Raw genomic sequence first — 14084 nt, forward strand, 5'->3', positions numbered from 1 at the left:
GAATACACATCTGTCAGAAAATCAAAAGGAAGATTCTCTCTACTATTTCAGAGCACTAGTTCACCTTCTCCAGTCTTGCCTTTCAAACTAAGACTTGAACTAGACGTACAACACACATCTACTTAAATAATGCTAACAAAACATGTTTTGGAAGAAAGCAAATACATTTCTGGACTGCTATGGAATCAGCTACAGCCCCAAAATGCAGAATATAGTTATAATCCCTGTATTACCCAGTGCTGCAAGTAGAAGAACATGGAACACAGTGCAGGTAATAATACCATGCTCCACAGACAATAAAATAAGCACAAAGCTTCACTTGCATACTTTCTTCACACTCAAAAAAGATTACCACAACCCCGAAACTTATCTGTACATGTAATAAATATATTAAATGTCTGAAAAAGATATTTAATCACGTATTTTAGAAAACATTATGAACTCAGACTCATTGCAGCACCATAACCCAGCTGCTTCAGATCAACTCATAAAGGTTATAGATCCTGCTTTTCTTTACCATCTATGCTGCAAACTTTACTAACAATACTTCTGGATCTTAATCAAAACTGCGAGGCAGAACATGGCATGGTAGTGAGAAATCAGGCTCCAAACACTACTAAACACATTTATGTTTTGACATCTCTTAGTATGTCATTTTTGAATGGAAAACTCCCCCTCCAAACACCAAATCATGCAAAATTTCCCCAGGTTTAAATGATAATTATAGAAAAATCAGTATCTTTAATCTTCAATACTGCAACCTCTATAATATAAGCCCAAAGCTTCTTTCTCCCTTTTTATCCCTTTTGAGACTTGTTTAGCTACTGACTAGCCTCTGACAGAAAAATCTGACCGCTCCATTCTTTTGCCCAATACACAAAGCTTCCTTCATGCATGAAAACATTTTCTTGCTCAATCTCTTAATTCACAGATGGCGTCTAGAAGCTGGATTTCAACTATTTTAAACAGAATCATTTTGGTTCAAGACCATCAAGTGCAACCATTAACCCAGCACTGCCAAGTCCACTGCTAACCCATGTTCCCAAATGCCACATCGACATGCCTTTTAAATACCCCCAGGGACGATGACTCCACCACTTTCCCAGGCAGCCTGCTCCAGTGCTCGACAACTTTTTCTGGCAAGAAAGTTTTCCTAACATCTAATCTAAACCTTTTGTGGTGCAACTTGCAGCAATTTCCTTATACATTGCTTGTAACTTGGGAGAAGACACAGCCCCTCATCTCGCCGCCTCCTTTCGGGCAGTTGTGGTAAGGTCTCCCCAAGTCTGCTTTCCTCCAGGCTAACACCCCCAGCTCCCTCAGCTGCTCCTCACAGACCCCCCGCTCCCAAAAGACAAGTCAAGCAATGCATTACAGGTGAGAAGGCAAGCGACACTTCCCCAGTTTAAGCATGAGTGATGAAGATGGTACTCGTGATGGACAGGGAGACAAATACATTACAAAAATATTTTTCCTCAAAAGGCAAAAATTGCAAGCATTGAAGAAACCTGGGACCCATGCATTTAAGTCTGATACGTCGCTCTGAGAAAATCTGAGTGAATACAAAATAAGCAGAGAAAAATTAAGTAAGAGTTTTTCCTTCCTTTGATAATTGCATACAATGCAAACATTTTGAGAGCTTGCTCTTAACCATGACACACACACAAGGAAAAACACTGCCAAGCAGCTGTATCACATTCCTTACAAAATGAGACGAATGCAACGAGCTGAACAGAAAGTTTCGATTCTTACTATCTGATGGACTTGAAAGAAAGAACCCAAAAGGATCTCTCCGGCCCGAAGAGACAGAAGCATATCCTGCCCCAAGTCTGGGATGAACGCATGGACAGATGCGAATGCAAGCGAGCTTCACTGCTAGAGATCCACGCAAGTGACAGTCCGGGGAAGAGTTTCACACTCTGCCACGCTTCATATAAATGAAAACGAGCAGAGAGACCTCTTCCGAAAACGTCTTTTTCACTCACCTCAGCTGCAAGAACGGGAGTTTGGTTTAACGGGGGCCTGTGCCTCCCCGCGACGGCGAAGGGACGGACAAAATAGGAAGTTGCCGGCTGAGCACAAGGAACGCTTCTTCCTGCAATTCTTCAAGGGCAGGACCCCCAGGCCCGGCGCTGGGACTAGCGGTGCCGGGCTCGGGCTGCCGCCCCGCACGGCCCCGCGGGCAGGTCTCGGCCCTGCCGGAGCCCCGAGAGGCGCCCTGCCCGGAGCCGCCCCGCCGGCCCTCAGCAGCCCCGCCGCCAGCCCAGCTCCTCCCGGGCCGGGCGGGGCGGGCAGGCCGCGCTCCCCAAGGGCGCTGAGCAGGCGGGCGGCCGCGGTGAGCGGGAATGGAGCCCAGAGCGTCTTCAAATGGCTGAAACACGCGCAGAGAAACAAACGCGGCGGGGAACAGCCACCGCCGAGGAGCACTCACGAGTAAGCACCGCATGCATCATTCAGGGCACGGGCAGGGGAATAAATCAAGTGTGATCCCCTTTAAAACTAACTAATGTATTCCACTTAATGGCTTGGAAGAAGACTGCGGTCATCACGAACATAATAAGGAATAACGGGACTGAAAATCAGAAGGAACTTTGCAATTAAGATGCCGTGAAGTTAGTAAATGGAAATCCAAAGTCCCTAGTTACGGGTCTCCCATTAAGCACTGAGAGGCCTCGCTAAGCAGACACTCTCCGAGAACAGATACTGAATTTTAATAATGCAATCAGTAACACCAGTTGGCCCTAATTCAGGAAGAGATCCATTACAGACAAGAAATTGTTTATCCTGCACTAGTGTCACACACAAGAGAAGCTGCAGATTGACTCATTTCAACTTCCATGGCTTGTGCAGCTCAGGTTCTTTCAGACTGTTTTAACACACAAGCTCAGCATCCACTCCAGCTTCCAGATCATTCATCAGCCTTCACCCTCTTTAGAGCTAGTCATCAGGTTCAGCCAGGCACCCCATTTGCTTACTTTTTTATTTTTGAATGATGTTCATTCAAAATGCCACCTCCCCAGCAACCATAACCTTGGTGTGAGGCTGCACTGCAAACTGCTTTAATGTTTTTTGTTATAGATGATAAAATAATATTGGCTTTGGCATTCACAGATTGGCTTTTTGCATCAGAAGTATTTTGATATAGTACAACTTCATACTTTTAACTGCTTTGTATAATCCGTCAGTTTAAGTATGCATTGTATAGTTCTTATAAATAGAAGTGTGATAAATAGATTATATCGTGGGCTTTAGCAAAATGTTAAAATAGAGACTAAAATACTTCCAAATAACTAACTCAGAGAATAATGTAAAGCAATTATTCTGTTTCTTACATCTGCAGACTGGCCTCTTCAAGTGGTAACAGTGACAAGAAACAGCAAGGAATCCGAGAAAGATTTACCAACTCTTATCAGTGCTATCAGGGAGTGTGAACCAATAGGATAAAACTACAGGAAGAAATAAAATACCTAATTTACAGAATGTCCTGCAGACAAGTCAGAAGTTAAAACCAAACAAGAGCTCCTAGAACATGAAAAACTCAAAGGAATGTTTAAATAATGTATAAGCTAATGAATATGCAGCAATATAACTTATATAGCGAACATGATTTTAAGCTACCTCCATGCTTTTTGGTTGTTCGCCAAAAGCACCCCAGTGCAGGATTAGTTGTTTGTCCTTCTTTTATCCTTTAATAAAATTTTTTAAATTCTAAGGTGTGAACTCTGTTTTTCACAATTTTTAATTCCCCTTGCTATTTAATAAGTACGTGTTAGCATGCATATTTTTGAAAACTTGCATTTGTTTTACTATGAGGTAACAGATGAAACAAATGCGGTTCAGAAGAATCAGAGGTAAACTGTAACCTAAGTGCTCTTTGGTATACCACATTTTTTTTTCCTTTAGTAAGAATATAAGAAAGAGCAGGACCTGACCCTTAATTATGTTTAATTATTGAACCTCTATTCTATACTAGGTCTGATTGATTAGTTGCCTGTTCTCACAGATTAATACAATGAGTTCACTGACAATTGAAAGTTGACTGCTCAATCTTTCAAAATCATGAAAAGCTGCACCAGACCTAACAGACTAATTAGACATCTGTTTAACTTTTTAAAACCCTGAGTCATCTGTCTGCCTGCCTCATGGTGATGTACATACTTACATTAAGGCTTCCACAGACTTAAATGTTTGGTTGTGGACTGGACAGTAGCACTTAGGAGATTCCAGGATGCAGAGGGCACTTAATGATAGCATCAGTAACTGTTTCAGCTACTACCATTAGTAGCAAGTGAATAGTAAAGAGAAAAACATCATATTAAAGTGATGTCATTTACCAAAAGTGATTGGCACAGAAGACAGGAAACCTTTAGAGTACAATAGAAATCCGGCCAAAGAATTGTTCCATAGCCACACGCAGACACATAGTCACTTTTATCCACTTTGCCCATGAAGAACTTTTCATTCACTTTGCTCTAGAAGAACTAAATCCTCCATCCTAAGGGTGAGAGCAAAGTGAAGCTACTACTGTTCCTGAAACACGAGGAAGGAAGTGCCTTCTGTGGAAGGACTCAACTGTTTTCATTGCTGATGCCTCTCTATAAGTATTGTTTGGACTGGTGATTCAGGGGTAACTGCTCCAGCGATCAGTTGATCCTGAAGAGATCATTTCCACTGGAGACTGCAGAACTACTGCTAAAAACCTGACCCTCATTGCAAACTGATTTGTTACTCTTAGTTGTTCAGTTTCAAGAAATAATTATTTTCTATATTATGTATGACCACACCCTATAAAGTTACTGACCACTGTATAATTACAGTGAGCCTGTATTAACAGTGGCACAGAACATAGAATTTTGTAGTTCAGTGGAAAAATCAGGTGCATTTTCATTGACCAGTCTGCAGATAGACCTTGCAGTGTTTAATTGTTCAGTCTTAGCAAAAGCTGTTTTGATGGAAAACGTATACTGAATTTTATATCAGGAAGTTGCAGAGTTGGTTTTAACCAAGAAACTCATTAGGCTGATTTCCACCTGTGCCAATGACTTGAACCACTTCAGTCCTCTAAATGTGAAGAGGAGGGCATGACAATACACTTTCAATGACTTATGGTACTGCAAAACATAAAAACCATGAGCGTCCTTATAGTCCCCTAGTGATTTTACTCATGGGGAAGAAAAATCCAGTGAAACCAGTCTGATTTTGATATCAATTTCCAAATATGCATAATTCCATTTTTCAATGAGTAGCTTGTCATTAGAAATCCAGCATCAACCTCCATGCAAGGCTGCATTTAACAGGTAAAAAATTAATTATGCCATTCTTAAATTTCACTTTAGTGTAACATAAAAATTAAACAATAGCAGTACCCTCAAAACCACGCTCTTAAATTACTGGTTTATGACTAAAGCCTTAGTTTAAATGCAACACAATGTCCACGCTTATGTAACGTATCACTGAAGAAGCAACAATAATTGGTGTGACAACCCACAGTTAAGGGGCAGGAAACACCTAAGTGCTCACTCAAAAGGAACAATGAGTCAAACAGCCCAAAATCACTCCGAAAGTTTTATTAGGAAATTACACATTTGGCATGGAAATTAATGTTACTCCCTGACCTACTGTATAAGCACAGAGCAGTGAGTTTTTGATAAAGGCATAGGTGAAGACAGAAAGGACCACCATAATCCACTGTGTGCCTAAAGTCAGCGTCCCTACAGTGGGCATATATAAAACTATGTCAAATTAGCCAGAGGCAGACTCTACAAACTGCTCAAACCTAAGAAAACACGTAAGAAATGTACAAATTATTATGTTGTACAGTGTGCAACTACCAACATTTAGTACACACAGAAATGTTTTAATGCCCAAGTGCAATTATTTGTGAACCTTCTTCATCCATACTCTAGAGATTTACTCCTCAAGAAAAGAATCAGGTGTTTTGCTAAGAAGGCCACAAGGCTGTTATCAATTTCAGAACAGAGAACTATGCAATACTTCCTTCCTGTCACATCTTCCTTCACAGCATTGCAACATCACAACTGCTATAATTGCAATCTGTTATATGTCTTCATCCTATGGTAATTTAAGATTCCCAAGCCTTTTACTACAATTGCAAAAGCAGCAAAGCCTATTTAAACCCATTAGTACAAACACGCTAAAGGAATCACTGAAAATCCCGTGTGGCTTTAATAGCAGGACTACAAAGTGCATTTTATTGTAATTTTCCACCACAAGACCACAGTGAGCAGACTCTTTATGACAACTTCAATCAGCATGAGTTAGTCTTGGCAGAGTCACTATGAAGGGAGAGCTGCAGAAGTTTGCAGTAAGCACCTGCAATCAAGCAACTTTCTCACATACACTTTAACAAAGAACACAGAAAGAGGCTATGTAGATGAGAACAGCTTATCATACAGATATTCTTCTCTTACACCTACCACTCCCTACTAAATCACATCACAAAATGCCATGCTGATTCATTTTTAAGCAATGCCAGGGACTGCAACTCCACCACCAACCTGAGGAGCCAGATCCAACACTCAAGGACTCATTCCTTTAGTTTTTCCTTAAACAAAGGAAAACCTCCCCTGATGCAATCTAAGGCCTTTTTCACTCATCATAGAACCACAGAATTATTAACATTGGAAAAGACGTCCCAATACTGAGTCCAACTTTTGATCAAACACCACTCTGTCAGTTAAACCACAGCACTAAAGGCCATGTCCAGGAGTTTTTTGATATCTTCCAAGCATACTGACTCCATCATCTCCCTGGCCAGCCTATCCCAATGCCTAATCACCCTTTCCATGAAGAACTTTTCCCTGGTACTCAACCTCAGCATCTCCTGGTATTAAGACCATTTCTTTTCATCCTGTCACTGGCTGCCTTGTAGAAGAGGCTGACCCCCACCTGGACACCACTCTCCACAACTCCTTTCAGGCAGTTGTGGAGAGTGATAAGGTCACCCCTGAGCCTCCTTTTCTCCAGACTAAACACCCCCAACTCCCTCAGCTGCTCCTCACAGCACTTGTGCTCCAGAGCCTGCCCCAGCTCCCCTGCCCTTCTCTGGACTCACTCCAGCCCCTCAGTGTCTTTCCTGCAGTCAGGGCCCAGAACTGGACACAGCACTCCAGGTGTGGCCTCACCAGTGCCCAGGACAGGGGGACAATCCCTGCCCTGCTCCTGCTGGCCACACTATTGCTGAGCCAGGCCAGGATGCCATTGGCCTTCTTGGCTACCTGGGCACAGCCTGGCTCATGTTCAGCTGCTGCCACCAGCACCCCCAGGTCCTTTCCAGCCACTCTGCCCCAGCCTGTGGCACTGCCTGGGGTTGTTGTGACCCAAGGGCAGGAGCCAGCACTGGGCCTTGTTGAACCTCACACCACTGGCCTCAGCCCATTGATCCAGCCTGTCCTGAGCCCTCTGCAGGGACTTCCTGACCTCCAGATCAACAGTCCCATATGGTTTGGTTCCACCTATGAACTGACGGGGGGTCCACTCCATTCCCTCATCCAGGTCATTAATAAATATATTAAACAGAGGTGCTCCCAGTACTGAGCCCACAGGAACCCACCCATGACCAGCCACCAGCTGGATATTTACTCCACTCACCACCACTCTCAAGGCCTGGACATCCTGAAAGTTTTTACCCACCTGCTCAATCCAAATCCTGCTGCCAGGTCTTCCATGAGAATGCTGGGGGAAACTATGCCAAAGGTTTTATTACAGGTAGGCAACACTACGTGCTTGGTGAAACTTTTCAGAGTCAAAAATAGTGAGAGGTAAAACATTTCACTAATGAATCTTTCACCTGCAAATCCGAGGTAGATCTTGGTGACTGAAGAATACAATATGGAAGTATAACTATTTTTTATAAAATGAAATATCCATAGCTTGGGGAGGAGTTACAGTACAAGGCTTGACCAACTTGAATTTGAGACACTGCAGGTACTGACTAGGGCACCAGATATCTGGAACAAGAAAAACAGCTTAGAAAATGTTTTAGACACGTTACTTGCTTTTAAGTCTCTAAAATTCCTATAAAGGATTCATAGAATGATTCGAGCTCCTCTCTTTCCTACCTGGCTACCCACAATTGTACCTTCCAAGGAGTCAGGACACCATGTCTTCACTTGGTTAATCTGGGCATTTTTTTTGCTGTGGTCTGAGGTCAGGTTTTTCCTCATAAATTGTCAGATTATTTATGAAGGGTACACTAGCATTTAGTCTAGACTAACATGCTGTCAGTTATCTACACCTTCTAATAAACCACTGCTTTGTATTCCTAAATCATATATATTGTACTTTTAGTCTACATGCACAAAAATTCCTAAAGTGGTTTAGAGAGGGTGGATTACACCACTCTAGACAGGAAACGTGAATAAAGCAAGTATTTTAATTTCTAGAAGTGATCTCTAAATGAGCTAATCAACTACTAGAAAAAGTTTATATTGCAAGCTCAGAAATTAGTTTCTTCTGGTGAAGAATATTTCTTTGCTTAGTACATTTGTGTATGCTGCATATGACCTTATATGTTTTACTGAATTACAGAACCTCTTAAGGAAACACAGGTATTCAATATAATTTAATTTGACTGGCATATTTAGACCAAGAAGCCCACAAAATACTGCTACAGGAATAGATTCAGTTTCAACTGATACATTGTAATGATCCTAAAGGAAGAAACCCCAGCATTTTTAAGCAGCAGGAGTGGAGGGGCAGAGTTGATGATGACAAAGAATTATTGAGAAAGAATTATTGAGAAATCATCTGCCTGTTTTCATCTCCGTGCTACTAGTAGTAAAGGGAAAAGCAGTAAGTGGCCAAAGTTGAGTCAACTTCTTCCAGCATAAACATCATTCATCTTTCCAGGACACAAAGTCTTTGTCAACAACCATCCCATTTCCTATGATCATGCATATTTCATTTTGAAGAGTGGAGGATGATCAAAGCATAGCATTCTTTAGAGTTGGGAGATATTTAAGGATTGGGTATTGAAAACTATTTTAAAAGCTGACTTGGTTAAAGGAGGAGGAAAAAGAAACTGTGCAAGGAAATCCCGTTTGATCATATTGCACTGCAGAAAGAATGACAAGTTCATATAACACTGAAATTAGCTGACTACAGCCACTGTCTGTGGAGGCCAACAGGGACTTTGCTGTACTCCCTTGGAGACCTCACCCATGATCCACAGACCCTGTTTTTAAGGAGAGCAAAATTTCTTCCCCAGCGACCTTTGCAACCCTGTGTTAATCCCTGGTTCACCATTGGCTCTTCCCTTTACTCTCCGCCCCTGTGCCTGCATCCCATTGGTTACTGGTTTCTCCCCGCCCCTCACCTTCCCTATATCTAACCCAGTTTTGCCCAGCTGAGAGAGTTTCTGTGCTGGCTCCCTTCACAGAGGGACCTGGTCTAATAAAGGCCAATTTCTCTGTGGAATCACTGGCCAGAGCTCCAATCCTTTCTTCCCTGTGTTGCTTGGGAGAAGCTGCTGCCAAGCCGGACACTGCTTGCCCGGCCAGGGAAGGGACATGCCTGTGCCTCTGAAAGCCATCCTTCTCAGGACGCTTCTTCAGGAAGGTCACTGCACTCCTGCCATCCTGGCCGCTCTGGCAACTGTCCACAGTTTTGTAAGACAGTATCAGCAGGCAACATGTATATTTACAGTGAGAAAGCAAATTATCATTCTTACTTATATAAGGGTATCAGGTTCTCCAGACAGGTAAGTCAGGTTTATTTAGAAACATAAAGAGGAAGATATTTTCAGCAGTCTGGCTCTCAAATAATTTGTCTAATCAACTTTGAACAAAGAGATTAACCCCCCCAGTCTTGAATACAAAGTAGCTCCTGTAAGTGTCCTTCCACAAGATTATTTTTTCTGCTTAATAAAAAGAAATAAAAGCCAAACTCATTGCCTTTAGAAGTACCAAAGACTGTACCAAGATAGTTACTTTGAAATAAACAGCATAAAATAAAAAACATTTAATGTTTATATTTCAAGCACTACTGAATTATTGTCCAGAATTAGTTCTACTGATTTCAACATTTTCCTTAAGCTATCTAGAAAAAATAAAAGTATCTGATAAATTTGAAGATAATGTGCTAACATACAAGATTCCCATGTCCTTGGTCCATACTCCATAGTCAAATGATTCAGTCTGCTATTGCTTATTAGTGGAGTTAAGACACAGAAACAACCATACCATAAAACCCTCAAATAACAGGGTTTATAAGAAATGTTATTACCAAAGACTGACAGTAACCACACACAATACAAGTCACATAAAAAAGTAAAATTTGCAACAACAGAGTAGTATTTTCACAGTTTCTGAAGTACAGGACAATGTACAGACATCCATATCTGACCAAAACACGTCCATTTATGCTGTCACTGAAGTTGTGACAGATGTCAAATATCCTCCTCTGGAGTCACCAGGGAATTCCTAGAACTGCTGGACAGCACATTCAAATTACTAAACTTGGCTAACAGAAAAAAACTTTGTTAGTACCTAACATCGAAGCCTTACACTTTATTTTAGAGGAACAGATTTTGCATAAAGCCAACCAACACACTGAAATACTCCACAAGCTTGCTTTTTGTTCCCAGCTCTTTAACTGAGGTCAATGAAGAGAGAAGGGCCCATTCTTTGGTATTTTTAAAGCTAATCTGTAGGTGAATGTAAATTCCTGTAAGTATTATCAACAATGAATGATGTTCTCAGAATACACTGTTTATTATGTCTTCAGCAGACTATGGTCTGCTTTCCTATCTGCCAAAATACTCTGGAGGATTTTAAGCAGCCTATTATTAGTTTTGCAGACATTCTATTTTCTTTCTGTTTTACAGAACTCTTTTTTTACAGTCCTTCAATTCTTATGGCCATAATTTTTGAATTGCGATGCTGCCCTTAATCAAAAAGTTAAGCATACTGTGAAAACTTAGCGGAATAAAGCAACTGCCTCCAGATTCTTTACAACTTGTCCATAGCACATGGACAGATCCAGATCAAAGGCTGCAAATTACCAACTGTTATGGTTTGATGCTTGCCAAATGCCAGGCACTCAAGAAAGTTGCTCACTCACCTACCCCACTATGGCTGGGCAGATCAGAGAGAAAAATTAACAAAGGCTTCATGAGTTAAGAACCTGGAGAAAACACTCCAAGCATGAAACAGGCTTGGCTAAAAGGTACAAAGTGAATTTTTTACTAACAAAATCAGAAGACAGTGGGAAGCAAGCCCTCAGGAATACCTTCCCATGACCCCTCCCTCCCACAAACAGTGCAAGGGACAGGGCATGGGGGTTTTGGTCAGTTCATCACCCAAGGATTTTCTTCTGCTGCTGTGGGAGAAGAGTCTTTTCCTTCCCCTACTACACCGAGGGGTCCCTCCCATGGGGGACAGTTCTCTGTCAACTTCTCCAGTGTGGATACATTCTCATGAGAGCAGTCCTCCCAAAACTGCTGCACTATGAGTCACTCCCATGGGCACACAGCACTCCCAAAACTGCTGCAGCATGGGTCACTCTTCCACAGGGTGCAGTCCTCCAAGGCCAGGCTGCTCCAGCCTGGAAGCAGGGCCACTCTCTTCACTGGGTCTCCCACTGGATCACAGCCTCCTCCAGGCATCTGCCTGCTCTGGAACCTCCCATGGGCTGCAGGCAGACCTCTGCATTCCCTGTGGATCCCCATGCACTGCAGGGGCACAGCTGGCTGCTTCATCACCGTCTTCTTCACCATGGCCTGCAGAACAATCTGTGCTCTGGCACCTGGAGCACCTCTTCCCCCTCCTTCTCCACTGACCTTGGTGTCTGCATGTTGTTTCCAACTTTGTTTTGATTTTCTTCTTAATTCTATCATCACAGAGGTGTTACCATCACCTCTAATATGCTCAGCCTTGGCCAGCAGCATGTCCACCTTCAGAGCCGTCAGGGATTGGATCTGCTGGGTATGTTGGAAGTTTCCAGCAGCTTCTCACAGAAGCCACCTCTGTGGCTCCCCCACTACCGAAAACTAGGCCATGCAAAACCAACACACTGATTTATATTTTCCTTTAGTGACAAGAATTGGGCATAATTTGTGCTCAAACTGGCATTAAAAGAAAACACATGTTTTCAATGTTGTTTTAGATATCACACAGAACTTGAATTTAGCTTGAAAAAAATCCATGTTTGTTCAATGAAAGGTTTGATGTAATTTCTTAATACTAGTCTGTCAAGAACTTTTGACAATCTTGAATTAAGTTCCAATACAAATAGCATCTTTAGATGACCCTGGGGGTAGTAGATAAGAAAAAAACTGTGACCCCAGTTCAGCACAAACTACAGGTTGTAGAATCACCTAAATGGAATCTCAGGTTCATTGTTACATTGTTCTCAGGCTAAAAATCAGTTCAGCAAAGAACTTTTAAAAACACTTACTGTGACGTGCCACCAGGACAACAGGATTCTCTTGAATGAAGAAGACTTTTCAACAGGTTCTCCATGTAAGATTACTTGAGTGCAAATATAAAATACACTGGCAGATGACTGCACTCCATTCCCCACCCCAACATCCCTTGTCAGCATTTTCCTCCAGCTGAAAATCACACTGAAATATTTTCATGCAGATATTTATTTAAAGAATCACAAAGTTTAAACCAAAACTGAATATTGTATCTTTCTGCAAATATTGCTCTCCAACTTTTTATTCCTCCTAATTTTATTCTTCCTTTACAGCAGACTTGGTCCTTCCAACACTCATCCTCTCATAAAAAATAGTAAACCTGACTTTTCATCGACTTATTTCAATACCATTCTACAGAGTGGTTGGCTCCATGTTTTCATGATAGTTTGCAGTTCTATGCTAGAACAGCCATCATTTATCACCTTTCTCTGTGAATTATTACAAAGAATGGGGCCAGAACAGTTGTTTTACAGAAAATGTAACCATTGCAGAACTCTGTTGCCTGACCACAACTCTCAAGTCATACGATGGGAGACAAAGCAAAAAACACTCAGAGGTCCTTTAAACAATGCTAAGCCAGGTTCCCTTTAAATGTTTTGGTTACAAGTGACTCTTCAACTTCTCTTCACAGAAATGGGCAAGTTTTATCAGTTTACAGCTTCTTCCAACACTTACAGCTCACCTGCACTTACTGCAGACAGACATCCAAAAGCACCCTCAATTTATATGAAATTCAGAATCTATGCAAAGATGTTAAAAGATATTTCTCAGGAAAATTAGTCATACTGCCCAGAATATTTTGCTCTGAGTTATTAACATCACACTTAAATACATCCACTATTTATGATTTGCAATTTAAGTATACTGTCCTTTCAGCTCACTTCCAAGTACACAATAAAGACTTCACTCTTTTTGCATACTATATAGCAGTAAAATTACAGCCTACAAAAATAACTGTATTTCTCTGAGTAGATATTTAAGCAAATAGTTTTGCAAAGATATTCATGCAAGCATCTTTGACAGCCTACTTCTTCACCATGAGAGATCCCCTAGTATTGCCCTGTCAGTTCTGATTCTCACTAACTTGGGTACTAAGACTCCAGTTCTGTAAGCAGACGTCAGAAGTATTATTTCCCTGGATTTAGTGGAAAGACTGTACAAGATACGGTGTTCAGCACTGTGTATTAAATAGCAAGCCATGAGAAGCCTGTAAGCTTACTCAGCTGTGCAAGATACTACAAAATGTCATGACCTTGCCCTTTTCCTTGGGGACCCAATGAAAATCCATCTTTGTAGCATACTGGATTGGTAAGGAAAAAAAAATTCAATGAAAAAGCAACTTTACAGAAATCTATGACTGTTAGTGACTGCTTACCTCCTACAGCTTTTGCAAGCCTGGGAAAAGTTTTGGATATAAGGCACCAAGTTTCTTCTAAAGCAAGCTTTTTCATAACAGATAGCAGATATGTCAGTCAAAGCTAAAAACATTCTAATAGATGCAACACAGGGCTCCATCCCCCTCTGAAGACATCTCTGTAAAAAACCCTTTATTTTCACTAAGTTGAGGGTGTAGCCACTGACCTTTAGTTCCACATGCAGATGCAAATGTTCCACACATGTCAAAGTTCATAAAACTGCAATG

At 41.6% G+C, this 14084-nt stretch overlaps 2 protein-coding genes across 2 annotated transcripts in view; one reads left to right on the forward strand and one right to left on the reverse strand.

Moving 5' to 3' along the window:
* Positions 1 to 2277, reverse strand: part of IL31RA (interleukin 31 receptor A) — a 34747-nt gene extending 32470 nt beyond the window's left edge. Inside the window, exon 1 of the mRNA XM_086866912.1 lies at positions 1986 to 2277. The gene's annotated coding sequence lies outside the window, so the exon portion shown is untranslated. The remainder of the gene's footprint in view (positions 1 to 1985) is intronic.
* Positions 1086 to 3534, forward strand: LOC111941494 (uncharacterized). Its single transcript, XM_086869813.1, has 3 exons — positions 1086 to 1139; positions 1880 to 2433; positions 3341 to 3534. The coding sequence occupies exons 1-3, from the start codon at positions 1086 to 1088 to the stop codon at positions 3429 to 3431; spliced, it is 699 nt and encodes a 232-aa protein (XP_086725939.1). The 3' UTR covers positions 3432 to 3534.
* The last annotated feature ends 10550 nt before the right edge of the window (positions 3535 to 14084 follow it).

Source organism: Cyanistes caeruleus, chromosome Z (assembly GCF_971803275.1).
Source record: "Cyanistes caeruleus chromosome Z, bCyaCae1.hap1.1, whole genome shotgun sequence".
Taxonomy (NCBI): Eukaryota; Metazoa; Chordata; class Aves; order Passeriformes; family Paridae; genus Cyanistes; species Cyanistes caeruleus.

What these genes read in the sequence shown, in the direction of transcription:
- LOC111941494 (XM_086869813.1), top strand. Translation starts at nt 1,086, where the DNA reads ATGACTCCACCACTTTCCCAGGCAGCCTGCTCCAGTGCTCGACAACTT. An exon ending in GTGCTCGACAACTTTTTCTG is followed by an intron (nt 1,140 to 1,879) that starts GCAAGAAAGTTT and finishes CTTCACTGCTAG; the next exon opens with AGATCCACGCAAGTGACAGT. An exon ending in CCGCCGAGGAGCACTCACGA is followed by an intron (nt 2,434 to 3,340) that starts GTAAGCACCGCA and finishes TTACATCTGCAG; the next exon opens with ACTGGCCTCTTCAAGTGGTA.